At 38.1% G+C, this 13272-nt stretch overlaps 1 protein-coding gene across 1 annotated transcript in view; it reads left to right on the top strand.

Annotated features, from left to right (window-relative positions):
- The window catches only part of rbpjb (recombination signal binding protein for immunoglobulin kappa J region b), a 68707-nt gene that overhangs the window by 24091 nt on the left and 31344 nt on the right, over window positions 1-13272 (top strand). Inside the window, exon 2 of the mRNA XM_039669549.2 lies at window positions 11326-11364. Coding sequence (XP_039525483.1) covers window positions 11326-11364 — 39 coding nt within the window. The remainder of the gene's footprint in view (window positions 1-11325; window positions 11365-13272) is intronic.

Here is a 13272-nt window from a genome sequence, read left to right on the forward strand (position 1 = left end):
CAGTGTTTTTTTTTTAGTCTTTATTTGTTTGACATCACACTTTTGCTCAGTGGATAATGCTCACACCTCTGAAGGCGCACACTTTTTAACTCCTCTGTAGGAAGACTTCAAGGAAATGCTGGTGGTTTTTCGTCGAAATAGTTTTTTTTTTTATCGTTCTCGCACTTGCTTCACACTTCGCTTCGCTCTTTCTCTGCACTCCTCTCTCGTGACAACTTTTTCCAGCGTCTTGACATGTGGTGGGATCTCGATTTGGTCGACTTCCACAGCCTTGATGTTTGTTCTTGTAACCAATTAAAGTCTCTCTGGTTTGAAGAAATGTTGACATCTATTTTTCATCTGTAGAGTTCACCAGACATGAATAACCCAAAAGCACTTTGTTCAATTATGTTTTTTTTTTTTGACTAAGTGCAAGATTTGACTTATGAATGGCTCAAACATATCAAAGTAGGCTTTGCTATGTGTCAGTTAAGCAAAGTGGCACATATTGATAGTGGCATTTGTGGAGAATTTAACAGTTTTTGTATAACAGGTCACAGGTGCATGTTAACCACAGTGTTTCAGATATAAAGCTCTGCCGATGCCTGATTCTTCTACTGATGGCTCATAACTTTGCCTGCACTCGAAACAATCCTTTGCTGATATGCAAAATGAGTTACTCATTTAAAGTGGAAAAATTGTGAAAGTGAGTGTGTGTTTTTCCTTCAGCGTAATAGCTTTTTTTTCTCTCTCGTAGAATTTCGAAACCTGAATTGTCTGATTGAACAAACAGCCCTCTGAACTGTCATGCCAAAGCAACTGCAGTAAGAGTGAGCTGAATTTAGTATAGCTACCATCTGTTCAAATTTGAACAATAAAATATTGAATAATTCTTGATGCAAAATTAAGGTCAGGTAAAAAAAAAAAAAAAAAAACATGGTCATACTCCACAACTTTTACGATTTTGGATGCAGCTTTGGCCTTATTGTGTATGATTCAAAAGAAAAAATGTGTTCTTTGCAATCTTACATGTAATATGTAATATGTACAATATATGTCCATCCTCATCTTCCTTAAAGGGTTAGTTCACCCAAAAATGAAAATCAAGTCATTAATTACTCACCCCCATGCTGTACCAACCCCGTAAGACCTTCGTTCATCTTCGGAACACAAATGAAGATATTTTTGATTAAATTTGAGAGCTGTATAACTACCACATTGGCTCCTGAGGGACTGCCTCTTGACGGCCCAGAAAGTCAATGAAGAAAATGTTTAAATATCCCAAGTGACTACCGTGGCTCAACTATATGTTTATCAAGCGACGAGAATACTTTTTGTGCGAAAAAACAAGCAAAAATAACGAGTTTATTCGACTATTCCTTTTCTTCCTTGTAGGCCAGAAACGAGACTTCCTTAGATTTCCACGACGCATGCGCGAGAATTGCGATCTGAAGTAGTGTAAGGAGATCGCAATTCTCGCGCATGCGTTGTGGAAAACATATAGATAAACATATAGTTGAGCCACGGTAGTCACTTGGGATATTTAAACATTTTCTTCATTGACTTTCTGGGCCGTCAAGAGGCAGTCCCTTAGGAGCCAATGTGGTAGTTATACAGCTCTCAAATTTAATCAAAAATATCTTCATTTGTGTTCCGAAGACGAACGAAGGTCTTACGGGGTTGGTACAGCATGGGGGTGAGTAATTAATGACTTAATTTTCATTTTTGGGTGAGTTAACCCTTTAACCTCTCTGCAGCTTTTGAGACAGTTTCACATACTATCCTTCTCCACCGCCTGTCTGAGCTCAGTGGCTTCAGTGGCACAGCACTGTCCTGGTTCCGGTCCTATCTCACTGACTGGAAACAATTAATCGCCCTAAAAGGCTCAAATTCTGATCCAGCACCCACCAGCCATGGTGTACCTCAGGGCTCTGTGCTTGGTCCACTGCTGTTCACTATTTACACACTATAGGTCATATTATCCGTAAACATGGACTCAATTACCACTGCTACGCCGATGACATTCAACTTTATATCAGCACAAACCACTCCTCCCAGCTCCCACCCACACAACTTGTCAACTTCTTGCAGAAACTCAAATCATGGATGAACCTACTCAAACTGAACAGTAATAATTCAGAACTCATCTTGGTGGCCCCTGCACCACTGCTCAGGAAAGTTGGTGACCTGGCCCATTTCCCCTTCTCCTGAGGTGCGCAACCTGGGCGTCATTCGGGATACCACTCTATCTTTCCGGTCCCATATTAACAACATCACTAAGGTGGCCTTCTTCCACCTCAGGCCCCGTCCACACTACAGCATTTTCGTTTAAAAAAGGTCTCCGCTTTTGCTACATTTGCACCTCCAGTCCAGACTAAAATGGAACAAACGAAGACATACGTTTTGCCTTTTGAATCTCTGGAGGGCGTTTTAGTGAAGACGGGACAAAACGGAGGACTTTAGAAACGATGACGCAGAGGCTAACGCTCGGCTCTATAATTGGGTGTCATCAGTCATGACCTATCCTTCCCTGATTCGTCAGCTACAGGCACGCGCATGCCCAGTGTTGGCTGAATGGTCACGTGATCCACGTTTTCAGTCGTTTTAATGTGGACTGAGATCAATTCAATACGCAGATAAAACGCTGGTGTGGACGGAGATCGCATTCGTTATAATTCTCCGTTTTTAAACGAAAACGCAGTAGTGTGGACGGGGCCTCAGAAACATCTCACAACTCTGGCCTTCGCTCACAGATTAAGTTACAGAGACACTCATTCATGTCTTTATTACCTACCGTCTGGATTACTGCAATGGTGTCCTGTCAGGACTGCCCACCAAGGCCCTTAGCAGACTGTAGTAGTATGTACAGAACTCTGCTGGCAGGGTTCTGACACGCACAAAGCCCTGGCAACATATCACTCCTATCATCCAACAGCTACACTGGTTGCCAGTCAAGTCACGCATCACCTACAAGATCCTTCTGCTCATTTACAAATCTCTCCATGGACTCTCACCAAAATACCTCAGTGACCTTCTCCATCCCTACACACAGTCATGGTCCCCTGCTGGTCATCCCTCGCACCAGGTTGCGGAGTTTTGGGGACAGGGCTCTCAGTAATTGCTCCTACACTTTGGAACAGTCTACCATTCCACGTCTGCTCTGCCCATGTTCAAAATGCACATTAAAACATTTCTTTTCAAAAAGTCTTTTGACCCCTAATTCCTCCCCCTTGCCCAAACACACACACACACAAACCCACTCATGGTACCCAAGCAACCTTGGGTACCATGAAAGGCGCCATATACGTCCAAGTTATTATAATTGATATTATTATAACTTGCTCTATACTAGAGCCAGACCGAAATATCGGCAGACCGTTATTATCGGGCGATGTTAGGCATTTTCCAAACTATCGGTATCGGCAGTTATAATGGCCGATAAATGAATATTTCAAAAATAAAATAAAAACGGACGAAACACACTTGAACCATGTCATGAGTGTTAGAGTTGTATAGTTTGTCCACCAGAGGGCACTCTACACAGTCCCTGTTGGCAACACTCGTTGAGTTGGTCACGGGACATATTGCTTGAATAACAATTAAAAGAACATCCCCATCAGTTCTCTTAACTCAAATAAGCATGACAAAATTTGTGACTATCACATCCAGTTTTGCTGCAGTTAAATAAGCCGAGAGTGAAGCGGAATTAGCTAGTAATAGTAACGTTATGTTGTTACAGTGTAGTTGACTGACTGTCCTTTTAACTTTTGACAATGCGATTAAAGTATTTCTTTAATAGCGCGTGACAGTTATAGCAATGAGACGTACCATCTCTACTTGGCCTGTTATATTGAAAATATATGTTTTACAATTTGCAGTATGAAATAATCCATTGCTAAATTATGGCTCATCATAGACTAGCTAACCACAAAGCTAGCTAATGCCACTATCATCAGTCTGTTCTGTTGTGACAATAAAAGAAACAAGTTTCTTTTTTAAAATGCGTTATCATATTATTTTAGTTAAAACTCATAAATAACTACAAATAACTAATGTTAGGGAAATCTGTTAATGTTTTGTTGCGCGTTTCTGAAATAAAAAAAAATAAATAAAAAAATTATCGGCCGATATATCGGAATATCGGATTTTAAAACCAAAAAATATTTTTTATCGGTATCGGCCTTCAAAATCCTTTATCGGTTGGGCTCTACTCTATACGTGGAAGAAACAAAGTTTAGAAAGTAATGATAGATTTATTCAGATACATTTCCACTGTGATACATTATTAAGCTGATCTCACAAAGGTGAACTTGATCTATTCTGTAACATAATAGCCACTTTTCACTATCGATTCCCAATGAATACAATCCATCCATGCCTTACATTTTGTTTACAGTGAAAGTGAAATGGGTTATGAATAGTGTATCATGTTGATTGTGAAGCTGCATGTCTGGACTGCTAAAGTAGAATGTAAATGGAGCACAATGCAGTGGTGTAGAAAAATCTGTTAAATCTGAATAAAAGTTGCTTGGCAGCAACGCCTCACTTGTATTTGGATTGTGCAAGTTTGATTTATTGCACCAAATTAGCACCATTAAATTAAAATTATTTGATGAGAGGGAAAGATTCGTGTTCAGATTAAGAGGAGCCTGATGGACTGGGGCTGGTGAGAGAGCGATTCAAACTAGTTCTTATGTTATTGTTCCATTGATCTCACTTTCAACCTGTTGATCATGTGTTAAAATTAAGATAAATAGACTTTCCATTGATGTATGGTTTGTTAGGATATGACAATACATGGCCAAGATACGACTGTTTGAAAATCTGAGGGTGCAAAGAAATCAAAACATTGAGAAAATCGCCTTTAAATTTGTCCATCATGTTCCAAAATCTTGGAACATGATGTTTACTTAAAGGATTAGTTCACCTCAAAATGAAATTTTCCTGAAAATGTAGTCATCCCAAGATGTTTTTCTTTCCTCAGTGCAAAATAAATTAAGTTTCTTTGACGAAAACATTTCAGGATTTATCTCCACACAATGGACCGCAACGGTAACCAAATTGTCTTGTGCTCGTATGCGAAGCGCCAGGCATCACGTAATCACGTTGGAAAGGTCACGCCCCATTGTTTTAAACATCCAGGATACGCACACACAAAGACATGTCATTCAACAACATACACTTAAATCTTAGCGATCCTCCTTCTCCACGCTTTTAAACAACGGGGCGGTACTTCCGCCTGTCCACCGTGACCTTTCCAGCGTGATTACGTAATGCCTGGAGCGTCGCAGACCAGCACAAGATGAACAATTGTGGTTAAAGTATACATATTATTATTATTATTTTTTTTTTTATTAATGATCGATCGTTTCAGCTGGGAATGTGCAGAGCCCTTTGAAGCACTTTAAAGCCCTTTGAAACTGCATTGATTTGGACTTCAACATGTTGGTTTGTCCATTGTGTGGAGAAAAGTCCTGAAATGTTTTCCTCAAAAAACTTAATTTCTTTTCCACTGAAGAAAGAAAGACATGAACATCTTTGATGCTATTGGTGTTAGTAAATTATCAGGAAATTTTCATTTTGAGTTGAACTAATCCTTTAATATGTTTGGCATAAAAGAAAAGTCAATAATTTTGACCCATGCAATGTATTGTTGGCTATTGCCACAACTATGTGCTACTTGTGACTGGTTTTGTGATCCAGGGTCACATTTGGTTTTGAAGGTTTGTTTCGTGAATTGTGCTGATGTAAAACAAGATAATGCCACCATAACGTTATTTAGCTGTGGACACGGAAGAGGTTTTGTATTGTGGACAAGTCTTTGCACAGTATGCCATTTTCCCAGTGAAAGTTTTTTAAAGCTTATATTTAATGTAAAAACAAATGTATGTGTGTGTGTGTGTATGTGAGGCATGTGGAAGAAGAAGGGGCCAAAAGACAAATCCCTATGAATTGAGCCCCGTCCTGGAGATCCAGGGCAGGCGGCTGGTGTTGGCCCCAGATGGACCCCTGATTTTGGGGTTTGTGGTAGTAGCAGCGTGCTTGAAGTGAGCTGGTATCCATTATCCTTTCAAACATCAGCACTTCACTGTGGGAACCTTATTGATCTACAACTCTATAATTATTCTACTAGCTCTCTCTCTCTCTCCCCTTCTCCTTCACTCTTCTATTTTATCTTTCTGCTGAGCTCCTGATCCTCTTTCTTGCTCTTTTTTCTTCCCTTTTAATTGCTTTTTTGTCTCTCTTATGTTCCTCTTCTCCCCCACACGTGCCTCATCCCTTCCCCTAATTCCAGCCCTATCTCTCGTCTTCGTCTCTCTTCCCCTCCCTTTCTATTTCAACGTTCCCTCACTCATTAAAGTGCAATGACCTTTTGTGTTCTACCAAACTTGAGGAAAAGCTTCATTGTTTGTCTACAAGTAAATAAGACGGCTAATTTCTCATTTTGTCTAGTCAGGATGCGGGTGTTCAGTCAAGTTGTATCAAGTTTGCAGGTCGGCTTCAGTTCAGAATTTTACAAAGATCTGTTTCAAACGTTGAAACTCAAGAAAGTAGGTCTGATCAATTGATTGTCTGTTAAAGGAGATTATGATTACGGTCGGCCGCCATAATTAACACATTTAATCCTTCAAGCAATTAACGTTGACTCGACCACTTGTTCAATTTTGAGGTGTGAATTCAGATGTTTCAACTTAAAGGGTTAGTTCACCCAAAAATGAAAATTAAGTCATTAATTACTCACCCCAATGCTGTACCAACCCCGTAAGACCTTCGTTCATCTTCGGAACACAAATAAAGATATTTTTGATTGAATCTGAGGGCTGGATCACTCTTCCATAGACAGCCTGAGGGACTGCCTCTTGACGGCCCAGAAAGTCATTAAAAGAAAAGGTTTAAATATTCCATGTGCCTACAGTGGCTCAACTATAACTTTATCAAGCGACGAGACTACTTTTTGTGCGAAAAAAAAAAACGTAAATAACGACTTTATTCGACTTTCCATTATTTCCTTATGGGCGCATGCGCGAGAACTGAGACGAGACCGTTCTTCTTCGACTACTTTTTGTTACCGGCTGCTCACCGCTTAGGAGTTTTACTGCCCCCTACCGTATAAGATGACGTACTGATATAGCCAGAGGCGCAAAACATTCTGTTTACAAGCAGTACGTCATCTTATACGGTAGGGGGCGGTAAAACGCCTAAGCGGTGAGCAGCCGGTAACAAAAAGTAGTCGAAGAAGAACGGTCTCGTCTCAGTTCTCGCGCATGCGCCCATAAGGAAGTAATGGAAAGTCGAATAAAGTCGTTATTTACGTTTTTTTTTCGCACAAAAAGTAGTCTCGTCGCTTGATAAAGTTATAGTTGAGCCACTGTAGGCACATGGAATATTTAAACCTTTTCTTTTAATGACTTTCTGGGCCGTCAAGAGGAAGTCCCTCAGGCTGTCTATGGAAAAGTGATCCAGCCCTCAGATTCAATCAAAAATATCTTTATTTGTGTTCCGAAGATGAACGAAGGTCTTACGGGGTTGGTACAGCATGGGGGTGAGTAATTAATGACTTAATTTTCATTTTTGGGTGAACTAACCCTTTAAGGAATCGGTTTTGAAAACTTGATAGATAATGCGTCATGTTTGATTCAGGCTTCCGTTTCTGTAAAAGTAAATAATATCTTCTCACTGGTCGTTAAAGTTGCTGTATTAAATTTATATAGTTATGAACAATAGAGTTTGGGGTCAGTAAGATTTTGTTGAAAGAGACTTTCTGCCCACCAAGGCTGTATTTATTAGATCAAAAAATCAGTAAAAACTATAATATTGTGAAATACTGTTAGAGTTTTAAATAATAGCTTTTTTTAACAATGTAATATATTTTGAACTGTAATTTATTTCTGTTTTCAGCAGTCATTACTTGTGCCATTCTTCAGAAAGTAGACTGAATTAGTGCTTTTTCCAGGATTCTTTGAGTAGATTGTTTGAAGAACAGCATTTATTTGAAATAGAAACTTTTGTAACACCATTATTGTCTTTAACTTTCACTTTTGGTCAATTTAATGCAACCTTGCTGATTAAAAGTATTAATTCTTCCATTTGAATGGTAGTGTATTTCAGGAATGTATCTCAACTTTCTTAAAATAAAATAAAAGAATATGACATGCAGCTGACACACACATACATCTTTTGATGTATTAATCTAAATTAAGTGCATTTACAATATTAATGGGCATAATATACAATTCATATTTTTTTAATACATTATACTTTTGTACTTTAATACGTTGTCATATGCAGCTGTTTTCGGCTGTCTGCGGTGGTCTTCTGCCAAAGAAGAAAGTGGCTGCGTGACTTGATTTGAGATCTTCCTGTAAGTCCCTCAGGTTCAGTGGAGCTGGATCAGGAAGCTCCAGCCATTGATTTTTCTCTCTTCTCCTATTTTAAACCCTCCACAGTCACTGTCTCCACTCAGCTTTGGCCTCAAGGCTTCTGTCAGTTTAGCACGGACCCCTGGGATGAGCTGTACCGTAAAGACTACGCCACGGGCACAACCCTCAGCAGAGCTCCTGTGACCCTGTGTTTTGCTTTACTAAAACACTGTCAAACAAGCGAATGGCGAAATTACTTAAAACTACAATACTAACATATATTTTGCTCCAAATATGCTGATGTTGTCATTTACAAAGCGATACATGTGTTGGCTACACACAAACCTGTGGTTAGCTTGCTAACCAAAATGAACCTGATTTTATTAAGCTGTGCTCATACAATAATACATTCAAACTCCTTTTCTCATGATATTACATCAATAGTTCTGGAGTGAACTAACTTTTTTCTTTCTTTCTTTCTTTCTTTCTTTCTTTCTTTCTTTCTTTCTTTCTTTCTTTCTTTCTTTCTTTCTTTCTTTCTTTTTGTCTGCTGAATCCCTTTAAACATAAAATATTTAATTTAAGTACGTAATTTAAGAGATTTTAAGTTAATATTACTATTGAAGCATTCACTATGTTCACTGTTCACTGATATCGATATTAAAAAAATAATAGTAGTATAAAAATGAAGACTGAAATATTTTATCATTGTAAATCACAATTATACTGCTAAATAAAAAACAAAATTGATCATTATAATATTGATATGCACTGTGAGCCTCACTTTGAAACATTCAGTGCATCGGACTGAACAATTAACTACGACTTTTGTCTCAATAAACTCCTAATTAATTGTTATTAATAGTTAGTAAGGTAGTTGTTAAGTTTATGTATTGGGTATGATGTAGAATATGGCCATGTAAGGCATTAATATGTGCATAATGAGTACTAATAAACAGCCAATATCTTTGTTATAGGCCTACGCATGATATTAAGCATCTAGTTAATAGTGAGAATTGAACTCCTAACTAAAGTGCTACCATGTGTTTTGTTTTTCTGATTTCATTTGGAGGATTATCTCCTAAGCTCTTTGCGTTGGATTCTGGGATTGGAACTGATTGGAACGGCGCCAGTATTGTCTTGGGCACGGTAGTCATTGGGTTAGATGTAAAGTAATAACAGTTGTGGGGTCTCTATAGTTACAGCTTCAAACAGATGGGGTCACGACAGGCCTTCAGGTTCTTTTTGAAATGAGGTCACAAGCAAAAGTGAAACGATATAATCAATTTTCCTCATTACTGTACTCTGATGATCTGTTACTCTACAATTCACTGTGACATTTAGAAGAAACGAGCCTTGAAATATCTCGGAATGTGATAAATAAGCTTGATTGACAGCATCAGTGACATAGTCTATGGAGGAACACATTCGGCAGGTGTTAAAAGCAGAAATGTGAGAAACTTTTTTTTTAAACGCAAGAATTTATCCAATTTGTCCGTCTAGCCCTTGGACTGAAAAACAAAACAAACAAAAAAACGTATAGAGAGTTAAAAAAAAAAAAGAAATTACGTTGCAGATATAACTACGATTTTTGGAGTATGTTTTACTTGAAACAGGCTTTCCGTTTGTCTTAAAGGACAAGTTTGGTATTTTACACTTTAAGCCCTGTTTTAAGTTAGTTTCTGATTAAATACAACGGTTAAGATTGAAATTTGGACAGATGCTGTTGGCCCGATCATTTTCGGTTTCTGTGGTAACACCCCACCTCCACAATAGTTGCATATGTGCACTGGAACAATTCTTCATAAAAGAATTAAACTTCAGTTTACAAAGACATGAAACTCACCATGTGGTCTGGGGTGTTCACTGATATTCTCACACAAAAAAATAACTGCAAAAGATGCTTTCCAACAGGTTTTATCTCAGTTTTTGTCCTAGTCAAGTCAATGGCGTTGGACAAAAACTACGATAAACCCTGTTGGTTTTCACCCCAGACCACTTGGTGACTTTATGCTTTAAACAAGGACAAATGTATCTATCAATGAGTTGGAAACTTCAATTTGAATTAATGAGCTCATTGGCAGATGATACTTTGCATTTTAAACTAAATGTAGCCTATCTTCAATTAAGATAATTTTTTTGTAAAATTAATTAAAAAGAAATGGATATCTGATGGAATATTTCTAATACAGCTTATTGTGTTTCTCCCTATAGACATTCAAGGAACATATTGACATATTGTGTTCCCTACAATTTATTTGGTTGGTCTTAAAAAGGTCTTAAATTTACCTTCATAAAACCTGCAGAAACCCAAATATTCAGACTTGAATCTTTTATTCAATGTGTTATTTGTGGTTGGATATTACATCACAGATGTATCAATTTTATCATGCTAAATGATTTGTTAACACAAGACAAGTCTTTCAAAACGGTGTACTTTTTAACCGTTATCCTTGCCCTTGCCCTATAGACTTTCATAATAAGTTCATTACTGTAAGTGATTTATGCTTGTTTTCACTAAGCGAGGGCTGTGTCTGTGCCGAGAGCTAAACTTGCGTTTAACATTCGTTTAAGTCCCTGTCAAAGGGAAAGTGATGTGTGTTTGGAGGCAGGCATCACCAAACTGTGTCTTTAGACGGCTTTCCTGTGATAATTAGCCTGCTAGATGTAATCCGAATGGGAAAGTGGTTTACTTCGGCCACCTGTGAGTGTGTTTGTACACATGGTCATGTGAATGCGTTCTCACAAGGTCACTACAACAGCTGCAAGCTTGCTTATCTCAAATAGTGGACAGGTGTGTGTGTTTTTGCCCATTGCGGCACGTTTGAGTGCGTGAATGTGTTTGGCCCTCGTTGAGTGATGGGAAACAGGACTGTGTTTTTTTTTACAGTAGTACTGTTCTCAAATATTTGTGTGTTTTTGCTCTCAAATGTTTTTGTTTGTATCGTGGTTGAATTTCTTCTAAAGTGTTTTTCTCTCTGTACAGGAAGTTTGGGGAGCGCCCTCAACCACAGCGCCTGACAAGGTACGTTTATCCCCTTCACATGCTATTAACAAACAAACAAGCTGAGAAAAATGAATAACTTTTATGCCCTCTGGTACAGCCTATATTTGTGCATTACGTGAAAATGTTTGCCATTTTTAAAGAAAAAAATGTTAAAATCTGTAAATTGGTTAACTATTACAGTTTCCCATTAGTAACGTCACATCTCATCTAATTTTACTATAAAATGTTAGCAAGTTTTTTGCAAGTAAAAATGTATTATTGTCCACAAATTCTTTCAGTTCAAAATCCCAGTTCTTTCTTCATATTTTTGCTATCAGTAATAATAACCCTCTCGAGTGTTTTGTGTTATGTATTATGTTAATTAGTTAGTTTATTGTATTATTTCAGCATTGTGTGTTATCCTATTGTTTTGCTTTTGTTTGAATGATCTGTGCACTGTCTATATATGAGTATTGGCTATGTTTTATGGACTTTCAATGAACTGATTCGTCATGTGGCCTTTTGTTTTATGAATTATCATGTTTGTAATATTATGATTTTGGTATATTAACATTAAATCATTTCATGAAATATGCTCACTTCCCACTTTATTTAGTACCACCTTGCTAGCACCGGGTTAGACTCACTTTTTACTTTAGAACTGCCTTATTTCTTCGTGGCATAGATTCATCAAGGTGCTGGAAACATTCCTCAGAGATTTCCATATTGACATTATCGAATCACACATTTGCTGCAGATTTGTCGGCTGCACATCCATGAAGCGAATCTCCAGTTCCACCACATCCTGAATGTGCTCTATTTTGGATTTAGATCTGGTGACTGTGAAGGTCATTTGAGTGTAGTGAACTCATTTTCATGTTCAAGAAACCCGTGTTGGAAGTGGCCAACAGAAGATGGGTATACTGTATGAAGGTATAAAGGGATTGACATGGTACGAAGGGGCCAACATGTACCAATAAAATATCCCACAAACCATTACACCACCACCACCACCAGCAAGTACGGATCGATGCTTTAATGTTGTTTATGCCAAATTTTGACCCTACCGTCTGACTGTTGCAGCAGAAATCGAGACTCATCAGACCCAGGCAATGTTTTTCCAATCTTCTATTGTCCAATTTTGGTGAGCCGTGTGAATTGTAGCCTCAGTTTCTTGTTCTTAGCTGACAAGAGTGGCACTCGGTGTGTTTTTCTGCTGCTGTAGCCCATCTGCTTCAAAGTTCGACGTGTTGTGAGTTCAGAGATGCTCTTCTGCAGACCTCAGTCCTAACAATTTGAGTGACTGTGCCTTTCTGTCAGCTCAAACCAGTCTGGCCATTTCTCCTCTGACCTCTGGCATCAAGAAGACAGTTTCGCACACAGAACTGCTGCTTATTGGTTATTTTCTCTTTTTGGACCGTTCTCTGTAAACTCTAGAGATGGTTATTCATGAAAATCCCAGTAGATCTGCCGTTTCTGACATACTCAGACCAGCCCGCCTGGCACCAACAACCAGTTCAAAGTCACTTATATCACCTTTCTGCCCCATTTCGGATGCTCAGTTTGAACTTCAGCAGATCGTCTTGATCTTGTCTTCATGCCTAAAAGCATTATGTCGCTGTCAATTGACTGGCTGATTAATTATGTGCATTAGCAAGCAGTTGAACAGGTGTACCTTAAAATGGCTGGTGAGTGTATAATTTATCAAATATTCAGTCACCAATATGCCATTCTGTAATACCTAAAACATATATTTTTTTAAACGTTTATATTTAATTTCTACCAACCACAGCCTTTTTACAATACATTTAATATGATTTTGTACAGTGTAGAAAGGATTAAATTTTCCTTTTTTGGAAAATCTTATATTATACAAGTCATTTTCGAAATAAAATATATTCATAGTTTTTGCATCATTGTTGTAGACAAAAATGTGAAAGAAATATA

Source organism: Pimephales promelas, chromosome 1 (assembly GCF_988280905.1).
Source record: "Pimephales promelas chromosome 1, fPimPro1.hap1.1, whole genome shotgun sequence".
In the NCBI taxonomy this organism is placed as follows: Eukaryota; Metazoa; Chordata; class Actinopteri; order Cypriniformes; family Leuciscidae; genus Pimephales; species Pimephales promelas.